Source organism: Carassius carassius, chromosome 26 (genome assembly GCF_963082965.1).
Source record: "Carassius carassius chromosome 26, fCarCar2.1, whole genome shotgun sequence".
Taxonomy (NCBI): Eukaryota; Metazoa; Chordata; class Actinopteri; order Cypriniformes; family Cyprinidae; genus Carassius; species Carassius carassius.
In genome coordinates, this window is record NC_081780.1 from 27,115,125 (window position 1) to 27,129,706 (window position 14,582).

The following is a 14,582-nucleotide window of genomic DNA, read 5'->3' on the forward strand; positions in this document are numbered from 1 at the left end:
TTCACTTCATAAAAGACCCAGATTTCTAACTTTCATACATGGGGATACCATGGATAATTTTATAAGGTTTAATGTAAGATTTTTGCCCATTTTTGGGGAAATTCAGTTTAAAAATTGTAATAAATCACTTTAACCACTAGATGGCTATAGTGTGTGTGTGTGTGTGTGTGTGTGTTTGTGTGTGTGTGTGTGTGTGTGTGTGTGTGTGTGTGTGTGCGCGCGCGCACATTTTCAATCTTAGTTACCAATTCAATTTTGTGGTGGTTCTGCATTTTACAAATATCAAGAAATATTGCCGAAGTTTGTCTTTCGAATACACTTGAGAAATCCGCGATCATGGGACTGAGCGTGAAACCGCTTCGCCGACTTCTTATGGTGCAGACCGCTGTCAGTCAAAAGGAGATCGACAGATCCTCCAATCATCACGCGGAAGCCCAGTCTTCATTCACCTCCAGAGACGCTGAGCGTCCGTGGGCGGGACATAATCGCAGCATTTATCCAATGACCGTCTAGCTTCGGAGCACTGAAAAAAACTGTTCAAAGCAGCCCCATTGAAGTCGCTCGGCTTCTTCAGGGAAATGCACTGTGACGCTACAGGAATGTATGAGAAGAAAATCGAGTCAGCCGACATGTAGCTGATTAACACAATACATAATACACAATAGTACATATTTGACCGTTGTTTTTTTTTTTTTTACATTACGTGGGGTTGATGTCTTGTCGAGATTTTATAAGCTGCTAGTTTGGTCTCCCTAGGCAAGCACAGCATACACAGCATAATAGAGTATAAATATGGGCAGGGGTTCACTTCATTTCCTTCAAGTTCAACTTCAGAATATGACGGGGTTTCGTTTTCAGCGGTGTCTGCACCACTAACGCCTGTTTTGTCCGTCTGCATCTTTCTTGTGATTTTAGCGCCAGTTTGCCCTCCTGCCCATTATTTACTGACATAGCTTCCAGGGAGCGATTTTTTTTTTACTCAGTAATTAATGTGTTTTAAAATGTAGCGAAGTACAATACTTCAAACTAAATATACTTAAGTAAAAGTAAAATTACAGATTAAAAAAAATACTTAAAAAAGTAGAAGTACACAAAAAAGCTACTCAATTACAGTAACGCGAGTAAATGTAATTCGTTACTTTCCACCTCTGCAACTGGGGCACTTGAAGCCGGCACTGAAAAAGCTCTTATTGCAACAGGAAAAAGTGCAGGGAGGATACCCCTGTTTGCATCCCAGAAGGACAGACAAGCCTGCCCACAACAAAGACCAAAATAGTTATTTAGTTGTGTCTCTGGATTGGTGGTTGTGTCCTGCTTGCGGAGTTTTCTATACTCTGAGAATAAGCCAGTGCTCTCTTCCTCCTGGTTTTCATTTTGAGCCTCTTGGAATCCAGGACTCTGGGATGTTGTGCCAGGTCGCACTTCACGTAGAATCAGATCTTATAAAAACAAAGACAAAAAAGTTAATTTAATTTAAAGGACAAGTGTGAAACCATGATTGTTAGAAAGTGAACTTCCTCATTCATTATTTCACAGCTCAGTTTGATATGCTTGCAAAATCAGCTCTAAAAATTTATTATATTATTTATACAACTGTTGTGAATTTAATTTCCATAATTTGATAATGGTGACATGCCTAACTGTATATCATGTAAAAAAAAAAAATCACTGACCTTTCACCATGTCAACAATGTCATTCTTTATGTCATCGGTGACAAGCACATAATGCTGAAGCCACATCATGGAGAAAGCTGGGTCCAGGACAGCTGATCTGATGTAGAGTGGGTCAGCAAATGGCAGCTCTTCTCCTGATGCTGATGATAACATTTTCAGATTAACAAAGATCCCCCGGAATCTTTTCTTGAGAGAGCATTGCAGGCTATGGATCATGCTTCCCAGAAAGCGCACTTGCTGTTTGAGTTTTTCCAAATGGTGGTTTAGTGACAATACACAGGGGAGGACAGAGCTGACCGTCACAATCTTCTCTCCCTGAGTAAGATCGGTGGCCTCGGCAAATGGCTGTAGCACATCACAAAGCTCCTTCATCAGATTCCACTCCCTAATTGAGAAGACCAGCTCACTGTGGCCTGTGTCCTGAACAACACTGCACAGTTCCTGATGACTGAATGAGAGCACTGCCTTGACTTGGCGGAGAGTTGAATTCCACCGTGTATTCACAGCAGTAGGTATCCCTCGCTGCCCAAACTTATCTTCAAATGCATCTTTAAAGGTGCTGGATGTATGCAGGAGAGAGCTCAGTTTGGAGCATTTTGCAAAGGTACTGTTCATGATCCGTGCATCCTTGAGACCATCACCAACAGTTAACTGCAGCGTATGGGCAAAGCATTGCTGACGTTTAGGACTTCCTCTGTTGATCATGCGGTCCACAGTCTCCCATTCACCTCTGGAGAGGTCTTCCCACAACTCTGCATCATCCAGATTGTCATCATCAGTTACTTCACCATCTTGCTCTTTTGGAAAACACACTGTAAATGCTCGCTTCATATTAGCAGCATTGTCACAAATAACAAAGTCAAGTTTTTGTCTGATGTCATATTCATCACATATGGAATCAAAGGCTTCTGATATTCGTTCTCCTGTGTGAGTTCCTTTGAATCTGTTGCAGGCAAGCAAGTATGATTTCAGCTGAACTCCCTCAGATGTTGACAAAACATGGCCAGTGACTCCAGTGACCAAAAAGTAACACGCATTCTCCTGTCAGACCAAATATCCACTGTAACTGATACATGATCTGCACTAGCAAGAAGCACTTTTATTTTCTCTTTAGTCTCTGCAACAAGGGATTCTATCTTTGAAGTTATTGTCCTATGATAGGCAGGGTGGTACTTGGAGTCAACCACAGACATGAAGTGTCGGAAATGTCCATTCTCAGTGATTGAAAGAGGCATGCTACATCCTATCACCAGGTCTCTTAGAATGGCATTTGTTATGGCCTTCTGTCTTGGATGATTAATTGAATAGGCTTCCTGAGGACGAGACTGGAAGAACTGGGAAATTGCAGGCTGTGTAGCATCAGTGCAGGCGTTTCTTGCCCTTTCATACTCTGCATATCTGTGAAACAGATGCAAAAACAAGAATGGGATGTACTGTATGATCGGGCAGACATGAAAACATGATATATGGTTAAAAAAAATAGTTGTTTGAGGCTTTTTGTAGTTTTTATTTACTATCTTGCTTAGCATCAAAATCCTCCAGACTTGCCCCTTCTACACTGATTCTTATTAGTGGACGATGCTACTTCAGAGTATGTTCCTGGTTAAGACTCAAGACATTCTCAACAGAGCGATGAATCGACGAGTCACTATAGAAACGGACGCTAAGAAAAAGCGCGCCAAGCTGTTTCTTTCTTCCTTTGTCCATTAGTTGTTTACATGCTTAGTGCATATCGCCACCTAATTGATGGCTGTGCAATCATTTGTATTTTTTTCCATTTAATCTTTAATCCTTGAAAATGTGAATTATATGGTTTGTTTTATGCTAATTATTTAAGTCATATCAGATATGTATTTTGATTTAGAATTTAGACATTATAGAAAATGTGATCCATGTGTGAGATAATATAAAATGTAATTATATATATATATATATATAAATATATATATATATAAATATATATATATATAAGTTAAACATTACCTTGCCATAGTGTTTTATAATTTATACACATAACTCCTATATATGCCAATAAAAGAAAGAAATAATAATATAACTTTATTTATTAGCCTGCTTATACTATAGTCCTAATGGAGTGCATCAGAGCAGCATAAAAAATATCAAATATTTTGCAGTGAATCTCTTATTTGTATCTAAAGTTTATTGCCAATAATAATGACAGGTTTATGAAAGTGTAGAACTCGTTGAACTCGCACAAAACACATCTTCAGCACAGCGACTCATTTGCACGTCTCTGATTGGCCAATGCGTTTAACAAACATAGTCTGTGATTGGCTACAATGCTCAACACTGCAAAAGCACGTCGTGAATACCTTTAATGCAAAGGGAAAATATATATATATATAAAACTGTAATATGCACTTTTTTTCATGATTAGGTAATCGCGGCAGCTTTAGTCTTATTCACATTTGTTTTTCTGATTAATTGTTTTGCTCTATGAGAAAGACAAGGTAACAAAATATTTGTGGCTTAGCCCCAGCGCCGCCCCTGCAAAAAACGCGTTTTTTGACGACCTGCTAGCGGATCGTTAGGAAAGATTTGATGAATGTGATAATTTATGTTTGGGCCTTTTTGGGGCCTGAAGTCGCTGAAACAAACTTTAATGGCTACTTTAGCTATTATTACATTAGCTAACTACCAACTAACCAGATAAAATTAACAAATTGACAAGCACTTACTGGGCAGAATGGCTCTTCAGATGACGGATGAAATTGGAGGTTGTCGTCTGGCTGTAAGAGATTTTTATGTTGCATGTCTTGCAAAACGCCGTTCTTCTTTTGCCATCTTGTAAAAAATTATTGAAGCCAAAAGCAATGACCCTCGGTACCCCTCCGGCTGACATGTTGATGTGATGTGATATCTGATCTTAGTGGGCGTGGTGTGCGTAAGGTACGAGAGGGCACGACGAATGATAGTGTCGTGATCCAGTGACGACAACGCTATTCTCAGCTTGCGCTGAGAATTTAAAATTTTTTTTTTATATATTTTATATTCAAAATGAAAACATGATGTGATTAACACTCAAGTCATTCAAGTCATCGTGTCTCAAGTCAAGTCAAGTCCTGAGTCTTTAACGTCCAAGTCCGAGTCAAGTCTCAAGTATTTTATTTTTTGTCAAGTCAAGTCACAAGTCATAAAAATAGCGACTCGAGTCGACTCGAGTCCAAGTCACCAAGTCACAAGTCCCCATGTCTGCCACAACCCAGGAGTGCTCAATCGTGTGGCCAACAAGCTCTCATGAGCTTAGCTTCCAAATAACCCCCAGGATGTTTGCCTCTCCACAAACATCTCACTGCCAGTTGTTTTACTGCCTGAACTGGCTTTACTGCAAAGTCAGGGAGGACTAGGAACAGGTCTTGCTAGTTGCAGGGCTTGCTATTGGACCAGAGAAAGCTCCTTGCGACAGCCCCTCTCTGGTGGATTCCTCTGAAGAAGGATCCTCCTTCTCAACGATGGGGCACCCTATGGCACCAGCATCTAGAAAGTAATGGATACCATCATATCGGAGCAATCACTGTCTATGAGACAAGCTTACACCTTGAAGTCATACCTCCAGGGGATGTCTTGAACATTTGGAGGGAAAGTTTAAGACTCGTCGTCTTAGCATGGTGTTTTGCATTTGTAACTGAACTGGGTGCAAAAAGAATTAAAGATTCTTAGAACTATAATGTGTTGCATAGGTATCAACAAATACCCTCTCATTTAAATCAGGAAAATACGAATTTGAAAATACCAAACATGCTATAGTTGAGGTCATAATAACTAAAGTTTCTATCTTAAGAATGTTCTTAAGTACAACCAGAAATCCGGAAATGTTGGGACATATATATATATAAAATGCTGTGTCATCACTACGACACAGCATTTGTTCTGGTCCCCAACCCATGATCTATCCCGGAATCAATCCCAAGACGTGTTTGTGTTCACACAGAAGGCAATCCAGCAATGATCTGGCAATTTACCGGGTCCAACGTGCAGTGTGAAAGGGGCTTTAGAGAGGCAGAGTCTCTCAGAAGTATAGATAAGCAGAGCCTCTCCAATCTGTGAAAGAGTACGTAAATAGATTGTGGAATACTTTAAAATCAACGTTCCTCAATGTTACATTACAAAGGCTTTTGCAAATCCCATCATCTAAAGTGCAAAACATCATCAAAAGATTCAGAGAAACTAGATAAATCTCTGTGAATAAGGGACAAGGCCAAAGACCTCCGGGCCCTCAGACAACACTGCATCACTCATTAGCATGGTTCTGTCAATGTCAATACTAAATGGGCCCAGGAATACTTCCAGAAACCAATGTCATTAACACAATCTGCTGTGCCATCTGCAGATTACCACTAAATCTCTATCATGCAAAAAGGAAGCCATATGTGAACATGGTCCAGAAGTGCCACCGTGTCCTGTAGGCCAAGGTTCATTTAAAATGGGTTGCCTGGACATACAGTGGAACAAAATGTCGTGCCTCACAGGACCACGCTGTTTTAAGAAAAACAATATAAACCTACATACAACTAACCTACTGACAGATTTTGACAATAAATATATTATATACGAATGCTTAACATAAATACTGTACCTATACACAACTAACCTACTGATAGATTTGGACTATAAATATATTATAAATAAAACTGTGCCTATACTTAAACTAAAAACATAGACTGCACGAATGCTTAACATAATACTGTACATTTAAAAAGAGGAACAGTGCAACAGTGCAAGATGATTTGTTGTGCATGAGCATGTAAACACACATAGGAGTCTTTTTAGGATTATGTACACACAGCAGTCTGTGTGAAATGTGTCTAGTGCACATAAAGGAGAGTTTGTTACTACAGGTGGTTTGTACAGGCCCACTCATCTGTGTGTAGCACACTTTGAATTTTCTGTGATGTGGTAAGTTTGGGGGGTGGAGGAGGTGAGATGGTCCATGTTACAGGAGGTAGGGGGTTAATGTGGAGTTTCAGAGGTGGGTGGGGTGATATGAGTTCCGGGCTCTCACATCCTGGGGGAAAAAGCTGTTGAGCAGTCTGGTGGAGCGGGCTCTGATGCTCCGGTACAGTCTTCCTGATGGTAGAGACTGGAAGAGACTTTGGGAGGGATGGGTGTGATCCTTTACGATAATGTTGGCTTTGCAAAGAAAATGTCCAGAATGGAGGAGAGAGGGGCACCAATGATCTTTGCAGCTGTGTCCACTGTCCACTGGAGGGTCTTGTGGTCTGTTGCACTACAGTTCCCGTACCAGACAGTGATGCAGCTGGTCAGCACGCTCTCAATGGTGCCACTGTATAATGTGGTGAGGATGGGTGGATGAAGACTTGTTCTTTTCAGCCAGCAGAGAAAGTGTAGGCGCTGTTGTGCCTTCTAAGAGTGACATGGTGTTGGTGGTCCAGATGAGATCCTCTGTGATGTGCACCCCCAGAAATTTAGTACTGCTGACTTTCTCCACTGTCGAGCTGTCGATGGTCATTGGGGGGTGGTCATCTGAGTTTTTCCTGAAGTCCATCTCAACCTCCATTGTCTTACATTGAGGGACAGGTCGTTAGTGCCACACCATTCAGCCAACTGTGCCACTTCCTCTCTGTAGTGCGTTTCATCACTGTTGAGACCTACCACATCTGCAAACTTGATAATGTGGTTGGAGCTGAACTTGGCAGTGCAGCGAGCTGAGCACACAGCCTTGTAGAGAACCTGTGCTCAGTGTAGTAGTGCTCAAGGTGTTGTGGCCGACACAGGCTGACTGAGGTTTCCAGTTAGAAAGTCCAGGATCCAATTATAGAGGGGGGTATGTAGGCCCAGCAAATTGAGTTTATTAATGAGCTGTTGTGGGATTATTGTGTTGTATGCTAAGCTGAAGTCGAAGAATAGCATTCTAACATGGGAGTCTTTATTTGCTAGGTGGTTAAGAGCCAAATGGAGGGTGGAGGAAATTGCATCATCTGTAGAGCGGTTTGGACGGTATGCAAACTGGAGCGGATCGAACATGTTGGGGAGGCTGGTTTTGATGTTGTGCATGACTAACCTCTCAATTGTCTACACAAGAGAAAAGAATGGCAAGAGCCAGTCTGTCAAAGTCCAGTGTGTTTTTTCCCCTTGTTGTAAAGTTCACATTAGTAGAACTTTTGACAAAACTGTCTTTAGGTTTGTGTGGTTGCAGTCACCGGCTATTATGAAAAAGACATCAGGGCTATTTGTTTGTTGTTTGCTGATGGCACTGTACAGCTCGCAAAAGCATGTCCTTGGAATTTGCACATGGGGGAATGTAGACTGCGACAATGGCTGTGAACTCCCGCGGCAGATAGAACATTTGATACATCACAAACATAAACTCCACCAGTGATGAACAGTGTTTTGTCACTACAACATTATTGTTACACCACTCTTTGTTGACATACACACACAAATCAGCCCCACAAGTTTTGCCAGACAGTACTGTGTCTCAGTCCACTCTTTAGCAGGCTAGTCCATGCAGCTGAATAGTGGAGTCTGAGATGTTGTAGTTTAGCCATGTTTCAGTGAAAACAAACACACAGCAATCCCTTGTCTCATGCTGTGCAGACCAACTGAGTTGTCCAGTTTCCTTTCTAGAGAGTGAACTTTAGAGCATGAGTGATAGAATTGCTGGTCTAGTGGGGTTAGCCCTTAGCCTAGCTCGTGTGCCTCCATGCTTACCGTTCTTCTTCACCCTCTTACACCACCTTTGTGTGGGTAGCGTCAGTAGGTGAGGCCGCAGTCTCTGGGTATGGCTTCAGCATCAGACAGGCCTCGTAGCTTCTCAGTAGTCACGGGTGAAAGCTGATGTTTGTACACACTGCCAGTTTCCAGATGGCTCTGTAAATCATAGATGTGTTTCTGAGTGTTTATCTGATGATTTTGCTATAAGATGAGACTGTTCAAAGACGAGGAAAGACTAACAGACAGAAAAATAAAATTTTCCAGACACGGAGTAGAAGCTGCATACGTTAGCGCCGCCATCTTGTTTGTATTGTCACTGGAAGGTCAAAAATGGCAGACTTTTCTATGGTCAGATGTGTCCAAATTTGACATTTTTGATGGAAAACAAGGAAACTAGTCCTCCGGTCTAAAGAGAATGGAGACCCTCCACTGTTATCAGCATTCATTTCAAAAGCTAGCTTATCTGATGGTATGGGGTGCATTAGTGCATACATTATGGGCAGCTTGAATGTTGTGGAAGGCACTATGAATGCTGAAAAGTATATAAAGGTTTATATACCAGATGACATGTATTTCAACAGGACAATGCAAAACCACATACTGCAACTATGACAACAGCACAGCTTCATAGTAGAAGAGTGGGTGCTGAATTGGCCTGCCTGTCTGCATGCAGTTCAGATCTTTTACTTATAGAAAACATTTGGTGCATCATTAAACTAAAAATAAAATAAAGAAGGTCACCAACTTTTGTTGTCTTGAACCATTTGTTTGAAGTGCGTGTGAAAGACCAAGGTAGGTGAGCATTGTAGAAAGTGTTTGCCTCCATGCAAACAAAAGAGAACTCTGGAGACTTCATATTCACTTGGTACACATATGATCTGTGCATCATGGATTTTGGTTAGGAGCTTGCACGTTCAGTGCTCGCGGGCTCTGAATGTGCTCATTGTGAGTGTTTCCAATAAGAAAGGTCCATTTGCCTTTGTTCCTCTTCTCGAGTAATGAGGGACAGGTGTCTGCGTCTCGTGGTTCGGGTCCAACTGCTGCCATGGTGCGGTGTAGACTCGAATCGTAGAGTTTGCAGGTCAAGCTTGCAGAGATGTTTTGAGAAGAGGATGAAACTTTTAACGTCTTCTGCTGCAAGGCTGAATGCTCGCTGGGTTTCAGATGCTCTTTTTAGGTTTATTGAAATCCCGCAGATAGTGCTATATTGAGTCGAGCAGCACCTTAGGGCAGTGGTTCTCAAACTTTTTACAGCTGTGTACCCCTGGGGCATTTAACATTCTTCTGGGTACCCCCTCTCTTCCACTCACACCACATTCATACCTTTTCCATTAAAGGACAATATTTGCCCCTTTAAACTGATTTACAGGTGCATTTTTACCTTTATAGAGGCAAATATTTATCATCCTTATAAATTTTATGTCGTATCTTATATCATTCTTAACATTCCAATAAGTGTTCTCAATATAATAAATAAAAGCACTAAATGGCAAATCAAAGTGATCGCTTGCAATATGCTCTCTTCTGTCTTTCATTTTCCTTTTTGTTTCTATCTCAGTTCTGTTTTCTTTACTGCAAATACTTTGCTCTGTGCTCAGGATCTGCATCCCTACATTGTTTGTAAAGTAGATTTGTGCTGGATGTTTGAAATATCTGAAGAAATACATTAATTGATAAAAATTAAAATAACTGTTTTTGATTTTAAGATTTTGGCACAAATCTCTTGTGTGGGGCGGTGCTAGCAGCAGATTCTCATTGAATAGTGAGTTTTTGATTCACAGCTTCTGGATCTGAAGGTGAAGATTTCCGTGTATTGTTTAAAAGTACAACTGTAAGAATCTGCAAGCAGCTTCTTATTTAATTTTACAACACAGAGTTACTAGTGTGTGTGTGTGGGGGGGATATCTGTTTTTTCCTAGTACTGCTAATTGAGCTTAAATTTAGCTTTTTGTTGACAATTATTTTTATTGAATGATCAGTTCAATACAAAATGGAGACAACATTTAATGTGATGTACAGAATAAACTAATGTGATGTGGACTGTTGCTGTATTTTTTTATAGGTTGTCTGGCTGTATGGTGACAGAGGAAGGCTGTTGTTATGTGTCTTCAGCACTGACTTCAAACCCCACACACTTGAGAGAGCTCGATCTAAGTTATAATCACCCCGGAGATTCAGGACTCAAGCTACTATCTGAAAGACTGGAGGATTCAAACTACTCACTGGACAAGTTCAAGTATGTTGAGTGGGAAAGGTTTTTAGGTTTAATTAAACTTTTAATCTATACAAGTCTAAGAGCTCATAGAGGATGCAACATTATTTAGGATTTAAAGAGCAAGAGTAAAATTTTAAGTAAACTGCTCAGACAAAACAAATTAACAACAAAACAGTACTTTAACTCCCTAAATGTAGTTTCATAACAAAGTTCGGGAGGAGCACGTCAGATACTTAGCCTAATTAGCACAGGTGGAACCACTTAAGATAATCAACCTTAGGGTATAAATACAGCTGAATTAGCCTACCTGTCTCCATTGATGGTTTATCAGCATCCCGGTTCGCTCTGTCTGTCATCTTATCACAGACCCAATTTTCCTTCCAGCGAGGAGATTCATACCGGGGATTTTTCAGATCTGCTACTTTTGCTGATACCCATGATCATTAAACACGGCCGTTGAGCATCATCAAACGTCATCGCGACAGTTGCTCTTCTCGCCAAGCCACACGTCGTGGCCAATAGACCGTGCAAAGACCGAGCTCGCCTCGCTTGACACCACGATTGATCTGATCAAGACCGGGCTCTCCTCGAGCGCTGGAATCGCAGCAGCAGCATCAACCAGCCTGGGCCGCACCTCAGTTCTTACTGCAGCAAGCCTCTCTCACTTCCCGCCGCGGCTCAGCCTTTCACCGCAGCTTTCCGGCCAAAGCGCAGTTTGAGGCCGGCGACACACTGGATGCGCGGTGCAAGCGTCTCAGCTGTGTGGCGCGTCCGTCTTTAATTCGGCTCCCATGTTAACAGGTTAGAGCTTGCAGACTGCCTGCATGAGACAACGCGTGGGAAAACGTGTGCATGCTAGAAATAGAACCGAAGCCTATTTTCCACGCGGCACGTGAGCTTGTTGGAAGCGTTGCCAGGCAAAATAAATACATATTACACCAATACATATTAATTCATGACATTTTGATGTTTGAATGTCTATAGGTTGACATAAATTCAGATATAAATGTAATTTAGAAAATAAATAAATACTTATCGATTTTCAAATATTGCACCTGTCAAGCATAGTCTATTTTGCCGCCAATACTGTTGACGGTGTCCTTTATCAGTAGGTGTAGGTCTGTTAAAAAAAAAAAAAAATACAACGCATTTGGTCTCGCAGCGAGAACTTTCCCGGTAGAGATCTTACGTTTTCTCTTTCGTCCAGTGAACATTGGGTCTCACAGCGGACGCAGTGTGAGAAAATCTCCCAGTCAAGCTCTCATTTTCCTCTTTCCTGTTTTCTCTTTCTGTGCAGCGAGCATTTGGTCTCAGTGGACGCAGCGAGAACCTTCCCGGTAGAGCACTTACGTTCTCTCTTTCGTCCAGCGAGCATTGGGTCTCACAGCGGACGCAGTGTGAGAAAATCTCCTAGTCAAGCTCTCATTTTCCTCTTTCATGTTTTCACTTTTTTGTCCAGCGAGCATTTGGTCTCACAGCGGACGCAGCGAGAACTTCCCGGTAGAGCACTTACGTTTTCTCTTTTGTCCAGCGAGCATTTGGTCTCACGGCGGACGTAGCGAGAACTTCCCGGTAGAGCACTTACATTTTCTCTTTCCTGTTTTAATTTTTTCGTCCAGCGAGCATTTGGTCTCACAGCGGACGCAGCGAGAACTTCCCGGTAGAGCACTTACGTTTTCTCTTTTGTCCACCGAGCATTTGGTCTCACGGCGGACGCAGCGAGAACTTCCCGGTAGAGCACTTACATTTTCTCTTTCGTCCAGCGAGCATTGGGTCTCACAGCGGACGCAGGGTGAGAAAATCTCCCGGTCAAGCTCTCATTTTCCTCTTTCCTGTTTTCACTTTCTGTCCAGTGAGCATTGGTGTCACAGCGGAGAAAGGCACAAATTCGCCGGATCGGTCGCTCCAAATTACAATTGCTCCCCGTTGCAGGCCAGCAGGGCTTGTTAGTCCAGGTACAGTGAGCCACCATCACGGGCCCACTGACCAAACATTCAGACCCTTTCTCGAGATGCCAGCCCGCCAAACGCGGCACTCATTTGGGGGGGGGGTCTTTAGTTCGGAGGCTGTCCTCTGCTCTTTAGCTTTTTGGGGGTACTCTAGGTTCGGGCCATTCCCTAGCTCGGAGCCCCTTCCCCGGACAGCACGCCAAATATGCATTATAATACCTCAGCTAATTATATGTAAGTGTGAACTCGTGAAATGTAGTTTCATAACAAGGTTCGGGAGGAGCACGTCAGATACTTAGCCTAATTAGCACAGGTGGAACCACTTAAGATAATCAATCTTAGGGTATAAATACAGCTGAATTAGCCTACCTGTCTCCATTGACGGTTTATCTGCATGCCCCCTCCACCCCATCTCCTCCACTAGAGTTCATTTTACACTTTTATATACGGGGGGGTACTCTAGGTTCGGGCCATTCCCAAGCTCGGAGCCCCTTCCCCGGACAGCACGCTAAATATGCATTATAATACTTCAGCTAATTATATGTAAGTGTGAACTCGTGAACTGGCCACAAAACAGGATCAAACTGTGAAAATGTATCAAAAATAGCAGCCTCTTCCCTACAGCTTTCATAAAAGTTAGAAACAGACATATTCAAAATGATAACTTGTGTTGTAAAAATTAACTTGTAAATGAACAAAAAAGCCCCACTGATTCTTCAGGATCTTCATGAAATGTCTGTGACATACATTGGTTAAAGCTCCTCATTGGTCCTGTAAAACAGCTCTGTTTACAGTGAGCCATGTCTCTTTGAATAATGAACTGCTGCTAACCCCACCCCTCTGGCTGATGTTTGGAGAAAATGAAGACTGTTATTTTCAACATTCAATTACAAAACACCTGCATTGCTTACGAGACATTTTTGTCGCTACAAAGTTGCTAAAAGTCTATTAAATCCCCTGCCTCTGCTCACTCTCAATGGTGTAGCAGTAGCCCACACTCAGTTAATAACTGGAATAATTAATTGTTAATAATAACTGGTAATATAAAAAATATGCACATTTGTGGTAATTTGTGGAGGTTGAAACTACAGTCCTGCCAACCTTGGATATTTGTATTTGTTTTTTTGTGTACCATGAATAGGGCAGTATGAGCAAAAAATGTATATATTGTTATTTTTGGCTGGTGTGCAGTATACGGTAGCCTATATATCTCAGTATTTTGTATTTGGATTAAACAAATAAAGTGAATGTAAGCATGTAGGAATATATTATGCGGAAAAAAGGGTTAAAATAACATTATATTGTAACATTGTAACATTGCAATATAAAAACAAAAATAATAATTTTAAAGCAGAAGTTAGTTACTGAACTAAAAATTTTTATAATAAAAAGCACAGACTAATTGAGTAATAAGTAAAAATAAAAACTTTGATTACCCCATGACACCTTACAGTTAGTGCTATCATACAAATGCACTTATTTGTAGGTTTAAAATTCTGCATGTCACATTTAGTGACAAACTACAAATATTTGAGCAAAATGCATATTTGCATATTATGCTCCTAATTCACTGAGCTGTTTGGCGCACGTGCGTGGCAGTGCTCATTCTAAATTAAGTCTGTGGAGTTAAGCGGAGAAATTCTGACAGAAAAAATTTAAATTGTTCCATGGCTTTAACATTTACATTTAATCATTTAGCAGACACTTTTATCCAAAGCAACTTACAAATGAGAACAATAGAAGCAATCAGATCAACAAGAGAACAACAACAGTATACAAGTGCCATAGCACATAGTACAGAACACATAGCCAGGTTTTTATATATATATATATATATAGGCATATGTAAGACAAGAAAAGAAAAGGTAAGTGCTAGTATTAGTTGGTTAAGTGCTGGCGAATAGTTGGAGAATTTACCTTTGAAATGTAAGTTATGCATTAAGGAAAACAGCACATGTGTGATGCATATTTAGAGTGACAAAATTGTCCCAGCGTACTTTGAGGTCAAAATGCATAGCCGCTATGCAAAATATGTGCAGGTTGGCAGG

At 41.3% G+C, this 14,582-nt stretch overlaps 1 protein-coding gene across 2 annotated transcripts in view; it reads left to right on the forward strand.

Moving 5' to 3' along the window:
* Positions 1–14,582, forward strand: part of LOC132106018 (NACHT, LRR and PYD domains-containing protein 12-like) — an 88,668-nt gene that overhangs the window by 44,713 nt on the left and 29,373 nt on the right. For both annotated transcript variants that reach the window (XM_059511607.1, XM_059511609.1), the window contains one exon: positions 10,433–10,606. In XM_059511607.1, the coding sequence (XP_059367590.1) occupies positions 10,433–10,606 (174 nt within the window). The remainder of the gene's footprint in view (positions 1–10,432; positions 10,607–14,582) is intronic.